A 12,798-nucleotide genomic window follows, 5' to 3' on the forward strand; every position below is an offset into this window, starting at 1 on the left:
GTTTTTCCATATCCCTAAGAAATGTTGATGGGATCTGGATTGGGATTGCACTGAATGTATAGATTGAGAATAGCCAAGTTTTAAAAGTGGATTTGCCTGAACAATTTCATGGTCATAGTACTATTATTAATGCTAAGGACAGTTATACTTGTTATTTATATTGGTACTTTACTCCTTACAGCATGCTTTCAAACTTTGTTTCTCTCATAACTTATAACTCCCAGAGGAGGGAGGCAGGGCAGAAATTCTTATTATCCACACTTTCCTGCTGAGGAAATTGATTCTCCAGTTGTCTATAGTCATAGAGCTAGAAAATAAATGGCAGGTTCAACATTCAATTCTGGCTCTGATTCCAAATTCTATGCTGTTTTCAATTTAAATTATTCTTTCTTTTCCTTTCACATCTTCTGTGAGGGGTTTTATGACTGACCAGCATTTCACATTTAAGATCATAAAAGCTTTTGCTTTCAGTATTCAAACTTTACTGTGTTGCAGAAGTAAGAAAACAATCACATATTACCCACATAAGGCATTTTTTTATACTTTTGTCTTGCTAGTGTGTTTGGGGTATGGATATGGGTTGAGGAGAATGATCACTTAATAGTGATTGATCCTCATTTTTATTTTGGTTGCAAGGATAGAATGACATTTAATATCCCCTTGATATTGTTGTCATTTTTCCATGATAACTTTTTTTTAAGTTACTACAGTAATTATATATAACGAAACATTTGCCATTTCAACCTTTTTTTATATATTCAGTTCAGTGATATTAATTATAGTCATCACCTACAACTATCACCACTATCCATTTCCATATTTTCCCATCATCCTTAACAGTTGCTCATTGCTCCCTAAGCTACGACGCCCCCCTTTCCCCTTTCCTCCCACCCCTAGTAACCACTAATAAACTTTGGTCATTTGCCAATATAAATATTTATATTTCATGTAAGTGGGATCTTACAATATCTGGCCTTTTGTGACTAAGTGATTTCACTCATGTTTTCATGTTTCATCCATGTTGTAGCATGTATCAGGCATTCATGTCTCTCATGGCTGAATAATATTCCATTGTATGTATGTGCCATAGTTTGTTTATCCATTCATTTGTTGTTGAACGTGTAGGTTGATTCCATCTTTTAGCTATTGTGAACAGTGCTGCAGTGAACATTGATGTACACATATCTGTACATATATGTGTTTGTGTTTTCAATTCTTTTGAGTATATACCTAGGATTGGAATTGCTGGATAACATTCCATCCATCTGAGCTTTTAATGAGCAACTATTGTTGACCACATCACCATTGCATTAAATTGCTTTCTGATAGCACTAAAGGTGAAATTTGAGGCAGTCACGTTTTCCCTGGGTGGTACAAATGGTTAATGCACTTGGCTGCTAATTATAAGGTTGTAGGTCCAAGTCTATCAATCCACCTCTGTGCTTGGTGATCTATTTCCAAAAAATCAGCAGTTGAAAGCCCTAGAGAGCATAGTTCTACTCTGACACACATGGGGTGGATAAGAGTTGGAATTGACTTGGTGACAGCTATTTATTTTGGTTTTATGAAAGTCTTGGAATTTATTTCTAATGCTTATGAGATGGACGTTCTTATGAGTGATAGGTCCAGTGGTTAAGTTGATAAAACAATTAGAAATTCCCATTGAATCTGATGATTTTCTGAATTTCCCAGAAATGTTTGCTATGTCTTTTCTGCTTTTATCAGTGATTGGTCTTTATTCCATCTCTTTACTCTATCACTTATTCATTCATTCACTCATTCATTCATTTAATGAGTATTTTAATGATTGCCTGCCTACTAATATGCCAGGTGCTGTTATTGGTGTGTTGTGACTACTGACATTACACTGTTACTATTTCTGTTATGTTATGTATGTATGTATGTATATATGTATTTTTTGGTTAGGAGAAACAAACGAAACAAAACGTCTTACTTTTTCCTTCCTAGAAAGTACCTTTTGCCGGATGGTACACTATTTTTACTTTGTATCTGTTCTTCTTCAGAGACAGCCTCAAATGAATCAGATCAAATGTTAGAAGAATTGGAAGCTCTGTCTGTTGAACTTAAGCATTACATTCAGGAAGATAACTGGAAGTTTGAACAGGAAGTAGAGGAGTGGGAGGAAGAACAGTCTTGCAAAATCCCGCAAATGGAATCCTCCACCAGCTCATCCTCACAGGATTTCTCTGTATCACCAGGTACCTGAGAAGAACATGTATACTAGTGATCTACAAACATTCCTCCTGTGTTCCCTAAACGAGCCCTGCCTACTACTTCAGCTGACTAGCTAATGCCTTATTCTTAGTGATATAGTTCAGATAAAGTCAGTATTGTATAAGCTGATGGAACAACTTGGAGTTTTACAGTTTGGCTTCTGATGAGCAGAAGTTACGTCGGAAAGACAAGCTACTTGTACTTTCACTATGTATATTATTTTCACTATGCTTAGGCAATCCTACTTCTGTAGTGATACTGCCTCGGAAACCCAAGGAGGGGTTGCTATGAGTCAGGGCTGACTCGAGGGCACATAACAACAACAACAACATGCTTATTACGAGGTTGTAGGAGAAACTGTAATGATTAATAGGTAGACTTTATGAATACAGGTAGTCCACGAGTTATGACTGCGTTACATTACTGCCTTTTATTATCCAAAAAAAACAACCTCACTGCCATCGAGTTGATTCTGACTCATAGTGACCCCTTTGGGTTTCTGAGGTGGTAAATCTTTACAGAAGTAGATTGCCCAGTATTTCTTCCACACAGTGGTTGGTGGGTTTGAACCACCAACCTTCTGGGTAGCAGTCAAATGCCTTAGGCACTACGCCACCAGAGCTCCTTTCATTTATTATCAGTATCTTTATAAATCATAACATGATGATACGTGCAAGTAAACATCTAAGATCAATAATATGAGAAAATCACACATTGCAATATTGTATGTAGTACATATTACTAACAATAAGATGTACCAAAAATAGAACAAAAATGAGACAATTGTTAAGTGTAGATAGTCATAATGTGAATACGTTGTTAAGTCAAAGGCAACCTGTACTGTTCTCCAAAGGTGATCCTTTGTTGATAGAAAGACTTCTTGGCATAAAGGAAATATGAAATTGGGGGTCATATTAAATTTTATGAAGTCAATAAGTTCTTACTGAAGTAGTTATTTCTCCTAGTCATTAGTTTCTAGGAGTAATATGGTTGTTTTGTGTTTTTTTGTTTCCTTTAAGGTTTTCTGGAAGGGTTTTATATTGAACAGTATTTATCTTGCTCGTCTTTTACCAGAGTGTGCTAGAGTTTCTTTTTTATCATTGGATGCTAATACCTTTTAACCATTCTTCGTCAGAGTCTTCAGTAGCCTCTTCTCATGGGGCTCGCTGTTTGTCATCTGAGCATGCTGTGATTGCCAAGGAACAGACTGCCCAGGCTATTGCAAACACAGCACGAGCCTACAAGGAGAGTGGTGTAGAAGCAGCACTGAGTGAGGTGAGGGTGCCTGGGAAGTGCACGTTGAAGAGGCTTAAGCTTTCAGCAGGAATCGCCACAGTTTTCTCACATTCTATTATTCTGTATCTCTGCTACATTTAACCAACCCCTCTTCGTTTCTCCTTTTTTCCTTACTCTCTCTCTCTATTCTGCTGCCACAGCTTCAGGAAGCTGAACCCAAGAAGCCCATGCCCCAGGAAACAAACCTTGCAGAGCAGTCAGAACAGCCCCCAAAGGCTAATGAAGCCGAGTCTGCTGCCCAGCCTAACTCTGAGGTCTCTGAAGTCGAGATTCCCAGTGTGGGAAGGATTCTGGTTAGAACTGATGCAGATGGATATGATGAGGAGGTACAGAGACAAGTGCAGGGTGTAGCTGTTTGTTCTCAGTCTGTATTTCCTTTTCAGGTGGTTGAACATGCTTTTTTAAGGTGTCTGGCAATAGTTAATATTTCCCCATTGAAACAAACAGTGGACAAAATTCCTGTCTTGTTTTGACCTTGGTTACGATTCTTTAAAATATGGCCTTGATCCCAGTAGATATCTATCTAAGAATATACTTACAGTAGCCACTGCAGAGCCTGGTTGGTTCAGAGAATTTAGTTCATTTTTAAAGATTTACAAACAAAAAATTGTTCTAAGTTAGGAATCTGTGTTTTTGGTGATTGTAGTCCATTGTTTTTCCTCCTAATATAAAGTATTTTTCATTTTTTCAGTGAGCAAAAGAAATGTGAATCCAAGTTGTTGTTTTTAGTTCTGAAGCTTTAGCAAGCAGCTGTAGAATTTTAAGGTGTGTAGTGTCTGTCTCCTTTTCAGTCATCACTGCACATAAACAAGGAGTCATGCCCCTCAGATTTCTATTTCTTCCTACGGAATATTGGGGTATTTTTAAATCATTGAAAGGTTTTGATTTCATTTTATAAAGTCATTTATATAGCCTCTAGTTTCCAGATTGCTGAAAAGGTACTATTCATCTTAATAAAACTCTCAAATGTTTGGTTATTTAGGATATACACCCAACAGAGAGTACTATATTAGAATTCTCACCTCAGACAACTTCCCCTCTGAGAGCTATAACTTAATTGATTCTTTAGCAATGCCGTATTGGAATTATTTTTAGACACACATCTTTATTCATCCTGCTAAATTAGAGAGGATATATAGGGATAGCTTGTTATGGGCAAGGTCTTAACTTTATGAAATGCATATAGAGAGGAATGTGTATATGAAACTGACTTGCAGTAGAGACTAATCAAGGAACACAGCTATACATCCCATCAGCAATCTGTTCACCTCGCTTTCATAGTGTTCTTTTGAACCTTTCTTCTGTCCTTTCTCTCTCTCGTTTCGTTCCTTCCTATGGTAGGTGATGCTGAGCCCTGCCATGCAAGGGGTCATCCTGGCCATAGCTAAAGCCCGCCAGACCTTTGACCGGGATGGGTCTGAAGCAGGGCTTATCAAGGTATCACTGTTTTTCAAATTCTAGTCCTTATAACACAGGTATCATAACACTAGGGCAGTAATTCTATAAGGTGGGAAAAATAGGATTAAAGTTGAAGTGAAACAAAAAATTGACTTTCTCTCTTTCCTGACCAACTAATGAGCAAGCTATCCCATAATACTGAGTGCTCCTCTTCTCCTTGCACTGAGGCAGCCTTGGCTAGCAGTGCCATTCTGTTTTACATCTAGTGGGGAAGAAATACTATTAATAAAACTCTGAATGAGATGTGTCCTTTGTAGTCTTGAGGCCATAATATAAGGAAATAGGCCAGACTTTTTAAAGTACTTGGATAAAGTTGTGTTTATGTAGATATTTAAAATTCAGGTCAGTGAGACTCAAAGATATACCTGAAACAATTAAATCTAAGTGTTTTTTTTTTCCTAAGAACCTTATAAGGAAAATGAATTTCTTAATGAGTACAGTGTATCTGTTTTGCCAGAATGCTAGAGGAGCTTCATCTTCAGTGACATGCAAACAACTTAAAGATCCGTAATTGTTTTGTGATTGCTCAGGGCTTATTCCTTAGAGGTCTCAGGGCCATGAGAACTTAACATCCTTGGGCATCGGTATCTATGTGTAAAAGCCCTTAGTGGACCCTTCTCTAACTATCAGTTCTGTCTTTAATAGGCATTCCATGAAGAATACTCCAGGCTCTATCAGTTAGCCAAGGAGACCCCCACCTCTCACAGTGATCCTCGACTTCAGCATGTCCTTGTCTACTTTTTCCAAAATGAAGCCCCCAAAAGGGTAGTAGAGCGGACTCTTTTGGAACAATTTGCAGATAAAAATCTTAGCTATGATGAAAGGTGAGCAGGGAATCCCCAGGTGATTCAGCCGTCCTTGTGGCCTGGCTACACTACCTCTTCTCTCTGATGGGGAGGCTTTGCACTACACTCTATAATTTTTCTGAAATTTGCCTCCATAGATCAATTCGTATTATGAAGGTGGCTCAAGCTAAACTGAAGGAAATTGGTCCAGATGACATGAATATGGAAGAGTACAAGGTGAAGTCTTCTTTAAATCTCCGCATAGTTTACAAGCATAAACATTAATTCCTGAGGCACATAGTACCTGAGATAAGACTATTAAATTTGTATTACCACAGACTAACTTGTTTTTATTGTAAAATTGCCCTCTCCCCCACCCAAAAAAAAGTGGAAGGAATGGACAGTCTTTTCATAAGCTCAGAATAACAGGCTTCTTTATTTCCATTCTATTAGAAGAAATTAATATTTCATTCTCCATGAATACTCAGCTCTGGTGGCGTAGTGCCTAAGGCATCTGACTGCTAACCAGAAGTCTGGTGGTTCAAACCCACCAGGCACTCCCCAGAAGGAAGGTTCAGCAATCTCCTTCTGTAGTGCTACCGACTCAGAAACCCAAGGAGGGGTCGCTATGAGTCAGACCTGACTCGGTGGCAGTGGGTTTAGGCATTAAGATGGGAGCTCTGGGGGTGAAGTGCCTAAGGCACTTGACTGCTAACCAAAAGGCTGACGGTTCAAACCCACCAGCCACTCCTTGGAAGGAAGGTTGGGCAATCTACTTCTGTACAGATACCGCCACGGAAACCCAAGGAAGGGTTGCTGTGAGTCAGATTTGATTCGACAGCAGTGAGTTTGGTTTTTTGAGAGGCATTAAGATTCTTGAAGTCATAGTTTTGGATTGCTTTAAATATTATAGTTTGATAATATGCATTGAAATACATATATAACTATAAATTTTCAAAGAATCATTGCATTCTACTAAAACTATATTATGTACATGCTGTAGATACCGTGTAGTAATGCCAAGGAGCCCTAGTGGTGCAGCAGTTAAGGCATTCAGCTCTTAACTAAATGGTAGGCAGTTTGAACCCACCAGCTGCTCCATGGGAAAAAGATGTAGCAGTCTGCTTCCGTAAAGATTTACAGCCTTGGAAACCCTGTGAGGCAATTCTTCTCTGCCCTCTAGGCTTGATAGGAGTCTGTGACAATGGGTACAGATATGGTATGCCTGGCACACTTCCTGTTGTGTGTGTCTCGGAACTGCCTTTTCCTCCATCTTACTATTTGATGGTTTTGGCACAACTTGAGAGGTCATTCCTTTAAGCCAGAGCTGAGTGCCTTTGACTTGGAAATTAAGCACGTATGATAGAAATATTTCTCTGTCTGTAGAAAGAACAAGACATCTAAATTAAGATCAGAGGTAGACTTTTATTCTAAATTGTGGATAGATTTTTATCTGAAAGCTTTTGCCTTTGGTATTTTATGTGCTCAATAAATATTTTTGTTGAATTGAAAACTTAACTGCAGTGGAAGGTATAGAAATAGTTTATCATGGTCACAGTTGTTAATGGTGGTTATTTCTTTTCAGAAGTGGCATGAAGATTATAGTTTGTTTCGAAAGGTGTCTGTGTATCTCCTAACAGGCCTGGAACTCTATCAAAAAGGAAAGTATGTTGGTTTTTTATTTCACTGAGATTATTGGTCTGTTCTTCCCAGTGCTTCTCTTCGGTTCTGCTCTAAACACCACACAGGAATTTTCCCTGTAATAATAGGTTTATTATCATAGAGGTATGCCATGCTAGGCTTTCTTTGTGATAAAAGAAGATGAACTCAGTGAATTTTAGAGTTGGCATGGACCTCAGTCAGCACCTAGTCCATTTGTTTGTTTTTGAGATGAGAAAAACAGAACTAGAGAGGTTTCATGATTTAACTTGGTTTCTCTGCCAATTTGTAGCAGAACAGAGGCTGGCTGTAGTCTTTGGCCCTTAGGCTTTTTCCAGTGTACCTTGCTCTTTCCATTTTTAAGACTTTTCTATGGTTGCAGCCAAGTAGATTCTTATATTGGTGTACAGTGGAGTTTGAACCCTAGATTTTGAGGAAAAAGAGCTCAGCTGTTGTTTCTCTTCCATTTTCTAAGGTATCAAGAGGCACTTTCGTACCTGGTGTATGCTTACCAAAGCAATGCAGCTCTGCTAACGAAGGGGCCCCGCCGAGGAGTGAAGGAGTCTGTAATTGCTCTGTACCGAAGAAAATGCCTCCTGGTTTGTACTGTTTGTAAAGCCTTAAGATTTTTTTTTTCTTTTATTGTATTTCCCTCTGTTTCTTGAAGCCATGAAGAGATATAACTTAAAAAACAAAATAATTATTTCCAACAGGTTTTAGATTTCTTCCAAACTCTCAAGAGTAGTTTTACCATAGAAACATATTCTTTTAAGTTACTTTACGTGAATATCATTCTTCATTTTCTGATAGAAGGTGGAATGTGAATCAGTCACCCCATTCTATCTCCCTTTTGTATGTGCCTGTATTATAGCATTTATCCTGTTGCTTCCCTGCTGATTGTGAGTTCCTTGAATACAGATTCATTGTCTTATTCAACTTTGTCCTCAGTGCTTGGCATGCAGTAAGCTTGCAAATAAATGTGTGCTGAGGGAATGCAATGTTTTTCAATGTGTTTTATGCTAAGCTAGTTGCCAGAGAGGCAAGGAGGCAACATCTTCTGACTCCTTTAACCCACAAGAGGAAGACAGAATCACCATCAGTAGCCCAAGGCCTATTCCTGTGAGGCCAGACATGCTGCCTCCCTCCAACCCTTTCACCAACCATTCTTCCCACAGCACCCACCACCTCTCTGCTGGGTTCAGTAATTGACTGCAGTGGCCACATAGAACTCATAGATTATGGGGTTTATTAGGGAAGCAGCAGGGTATATAACAACAACAGGCTACAATTCAAGTTCAGACATGCACTCAGTCTCTTGCAGCTGGCCATCTCACTCAGCAGCCAGCAGTCTCAGTAGCATATTACTCTCTCAGCAGTGCATGTCTCTCACATCTCTCAGGAGCATGTCTTCCTCAGCCAGCAGTCAGAGAGACTCCTCCTGCTTGTAGGAGGGCTCCTTTTGAGCCTGGCAGAGTGGCCCAAACCAACCAGTCCCAACATCAGAGTCCTACATGCCTGAGAGAGAGAGCGAACTAACCAGAAAATTACTTCATGCTGCTCCCAACAAAAATACCCCAGGTAGATAACTTTAACAATCAGCAGCTACTCAGTTGTTCACAGCAAATTCCACCACAGAGTCTGTAAAGACTTATGGCTAGAAAAGCCACAGTATGTAATTTACTACACTGCACTAGTAGATGAGAATTTTAGTGACTTCTGAGACACTCCAATTTTTTAAAAAAGGTATGAATGAACCATAAGAATTGGTCCTGGTGTTCTTTTTCTATCCTTATCCTATATCTATCCTGACCTGTTTTGCTTTTGGCAGCCATGTGGAAAGGCTGAGCCAGATCCCCTCTACCTACCCAAGAGTTTATACAAGTGCTTGTCTTCAGAGAACTGTGTAGAGGTGACCTGCCTTCAGACTGTGTGCTTGTGTGTCTTTTTCCTAATACTCAGCAGATTTACTCTTTGTGAGAGAAGTTAGGCCAGCATTTCTATTGCCTTGGTCTTGGTAACACAAAGGAAGGAGATTGAGTCATGACATAGATTCATCTCAAGAACTTTGTTTCTTATTTGTATGTTGATTTGTCTCAATAGGTGTGCAGGATCTCCTAGAAGTTGAAGAAAGCTTTCCTGTAGATTTGTTGTTGTTATTGTTATGTGCCATCGAGTCAACCTGACTCATAGCGACCCCTCTTTGGCTTTCTGAGACAGTATCACTACGGAAGTAGATTGCCCAACCTTCCTTCCAAGGAGTGGCTGGTGGGTTTGAACCACCACCCTTCTGGTTAGCAGTCAAGTGCCTTAGGCATTACGCTATCAGAGCTCCTTCCTATAGATTTAATGAATCTAATTTTTATTAGAGCCATGTTTTTGTTTTTTACCAAACACATGTTTACATCTTCAGTGCCCCACTCAGCTTCCACAGTAATAGAGTAATAGAGATTTAAATTCTTTTAATTGCTGCATCTAAATCACCCAGGGGCTTTTATTCAGTAGTAATAGGCCCCTCCCCACACAATTAAACCAGAATCTCTGGGAAGAGCCTGGGCATCAGTATTTCCTCTGTAGGTGATTCTGATATTAAATTAGTCTTTTGGTAGAAATAGGTATTAAACATGACCTTGACTTTAAGTAATGGCTTTGACCAGCAGGTCTAAGCCTTTGCTGCTTTCAGATCACCTTGAGGGCTTTTAAAAGTACCAATACCCAGGTCAACCCCGGAGCAATTAAATCAGCATGTCTAGCAGCCACTCCTCGGAAGGAAGGTTGGGCACTCTACTTCCATAGTGATACTGCCTTGGAAACTCAAGGTGGAGTCACTATGAGTTGGGTCTGACTCCACGGCACATAACAACAACGACAACAGGGATGGGAACTAGACATCTGTTTTGAAGGATCCCTGGATAATTCCAAAGTGCAGTAAAATTAGAGAACCACTTGTTTAGGCTCTTTTTAAATAAGTATTTATCTTATTCAGACATTTTTTTCCCCTGATTTTTTTTTTTGTTGTTGTGAGAATATACATAGCAAAACATACACCAGTTCAACAGTTTCTGCTTGTACAATTCAGTGACATTGATTTCATTCTTTGAGTTGTGCAGCCATTCTCACCCTCCTTTTCTCAGTTCTACCTCCTTCATTCCCATAAACTCAGTGCCCCCGAGATACTTATTTAATCTTTCAAGTTGATGTTGTCAGTTTGTTCCCATATAGGTGGTTGTTGTTGTTGTTGTTATGTGCCGTCGAGTTGGCCCTGACTCATGGCGACCCCTCCTTGGGTTTCCGAGGCAGTATCACTACGGAAGTAGGATTGCCCAACCTTCCTATAGCTTTTTAAAAATCATAATGCTTAAGACAGACTTTTTTTTTTTTTTTTTACTAGCTAAGCTAAAGTATTCTTTGGTTTTAAGAAGACTTCAGAGGATATTTTTGATTTGTGGATTAAATATTATCTCAGGGCAGTAGTTTCAGAGGTTCCTCTACCTTCCATGGCTCCAGAAAGTCTAGAGTACATAAAATTTTGAAATTGTGTTCTTGTTCAGACATTCCCCTCCCCACTCTGCCTTATCTGTAGGAGCTGAATGCCAAAGCAGCTTCTCTCTTCGAAACAAATGATGATCACTCTGTAACAGAGGGCATTAATGTTATGAATGAGTTGATCATTCCCTGCATTCACCTTATCATTAATAATGACATCTCCAAGGATGACCTGGATGCCATTGAGGTCATGAGAAACCATTGGTGCTCTTACCTTGGGCAAGATATTGCAGGTATGTTGTTAGCACTTCTAATAATTCAAGGCTTTTGAGAATTCTAGATAATACAGTGACTCTCATTCCTTAACACTGGTTGCCAAACCTTTTTTGAGGCATTGGAAACCCACAATATGTGAGTTAGAAGTAGATCTATTGTTGAAATAATAGAGCATGAACCACTGTCCCTGTTAGCTTCCCTTTACCTCTGTTGCTGCTGAAGCATCTCCATAGATGATCAGCAAACTCTATTGGAAAAAATCACTGCTCTCCACGAATGTCAAACTTTTATTTTTCATCTGCCAAAATCTGAACTTTCTTAATAGTTTAAAAATTCAAAATCTCCTTATGCAGTTTGATTACCTAATGATGTCATAATTGAATTTTCCTGTGACTTCAAGTCCAAGTGCTTGTTTTTATAGTACTTATTGAAAAATTCTCTAGTAACAAGTAGTTACTTAGTTACTTTTAATGTCTTCAGTTTTAATTTAGATCATGTGTGACCACAGCATTACTTTATGCCATGTGGACACACTAGTTTATTTTGATCACTTGAAAGAAAACAACACTATTATATTTATGGTATAGAGTATCATACCTATTTTCTCCAAATTAAAAGGATGATTGATTAGAAGACCTGTCTATAAGGACAGTGTTATTCTGCCACACCTAAGCAGTGACCCTCAGGCTTTGGTATATTTGTCAAGTAGGTCTTTGTTCTTGGTTTGGCTTGAAACAACCCCACTGCCCTGGAGTTGATTCCAACTCACAGCGATCCTATGGTACAGTGTAGAACTGCTCCATAGTGTTTCCAAGACTGTAAATCTCTATGTAAGCAGACTGCCTCATCTTTCTCTAGAGCAGCTAGTAAGTTCTAACCACCAGCCTTTTTGGTTAGCAGCCCAATGTTTTAACCACAGCACCACCAGAACTCCTTTGGTTTGGCTTGAAGGAATTATTATTTCATGCTAACTGGCCTGCATAATGCTTTGACTTTTGAGGTTGGGTCATAGGCTGTTTTGAGTGTCTTCTGGGATAGTTGCAGGCTTACTATTTTTCACAAGAAGATCTTTTTAGTTGTAGATGTAACCATCTGCTTTCCCTCCACAGAAAATCTACAGCTATGCTTAGGGGAGTTTCTGCCAAGGCTTCTTGATCCCTCTGCAGAGATAATTGTCTTGAAGGAGCCTCCGACTATTCGACCCAATTCCCCCTATGACCTCTGTAGCCGATTTGCAGCTGTCATGGAGTCGATTCAAGGGGTGTCAACTGTGACGGTGAAATAAACCCCCTATGTATTCAAGGCCCATCCTGGTCTCTGGTTGCCTTCTCGTTGCACAGAATTTCGTTGTCATAGTGTTCACCTTGGGAAAGGGAGTAGCTGGACAAGCAAGATTCTGATCGAGACCCCAGCCATGCTGTATATACCCACTGCCATTGAGTGATTCCGACTCCTAGCAACCCTATAGGACAGAGTAGAACTGCCTCATAGGGTTTCCAAGGCTGTAAATCTTTATGGGGAAGCAGACTGCCTCATCTTTCTCCTGTGGAGTGGCTGGTGTGTGTTCAAACTGCCAACCTTTTGTTTGGCAGCCACATGCTTTAAC

At 39.5% G+C, this 12,798-nt stretch overlaps 1 protein-coding gene across 1 annotated transcript in view; it reads left to right on the forward strand.

Annotated features, from left to right (window-relative positions):
• Positions 1-12,477, forward strand: part of USP28 (ubiquitin specific peptidase 28) — a 66,418-nt gene extending 53,941 nt beyond the window's left edge. Inside the window, exons 16-25 of the mRNA XM_042780368.1 lie at positions 2,025-2,219; positions 3,371-3,510; positions 3,672-3,857; positions 4,873-4,968; positions 5,635-5,813; positions 5,933-6,011; positions 7,360-7,439; positions 7,909-8,032; positions 11,014-11,209; positions 12,302-12,477. Coding sequence (XP_042636302.1) covers positions 2,025-2,219; positions 3,371-3,510; positions 3,672-3,857; positions 4,873-4,968; positions 5,635-5,813; positions 5,933-6,011; positions 7,360-7,439; positions 7,909-8,032; positions 11,014-11,209; positions 12,302-12,477 — 1,451 coding nt within the window. The remainder of the gene's footprint in view (positions 1-2,024; positions 2,220-3,370; positions 3,511-3,671; positions 3,858-4,872; positions 4,969-5,634; positions 5,814-5,932; positions 6,012-7,359; positions 7,440-7,908; positions 8,033-11,013; positions 11,210-12,301) is intronic.
• The last annotated feature ends 321 nt before the right edge of the window (positions 12,478-12,798 follow it).

The sequence above is a fragment of the Orycteropus afer genome, unplaced genomic scaffold, assembly GCF_000298275.1.
Source record: "Orycteropus afer afer isolate SDZICR_OR568_19922 unplaced genomic scaffold, OryAfe1.0 scaffold00036, whole genome shotgun sequence".
In the NCBI taxonomy this organism is placed as follows: Eukaryota; Metazoa; Chordata; class Mammalia; order Tubulidentata; family Orycteropodidae; genus Orycteropus; species Orycteropus afer.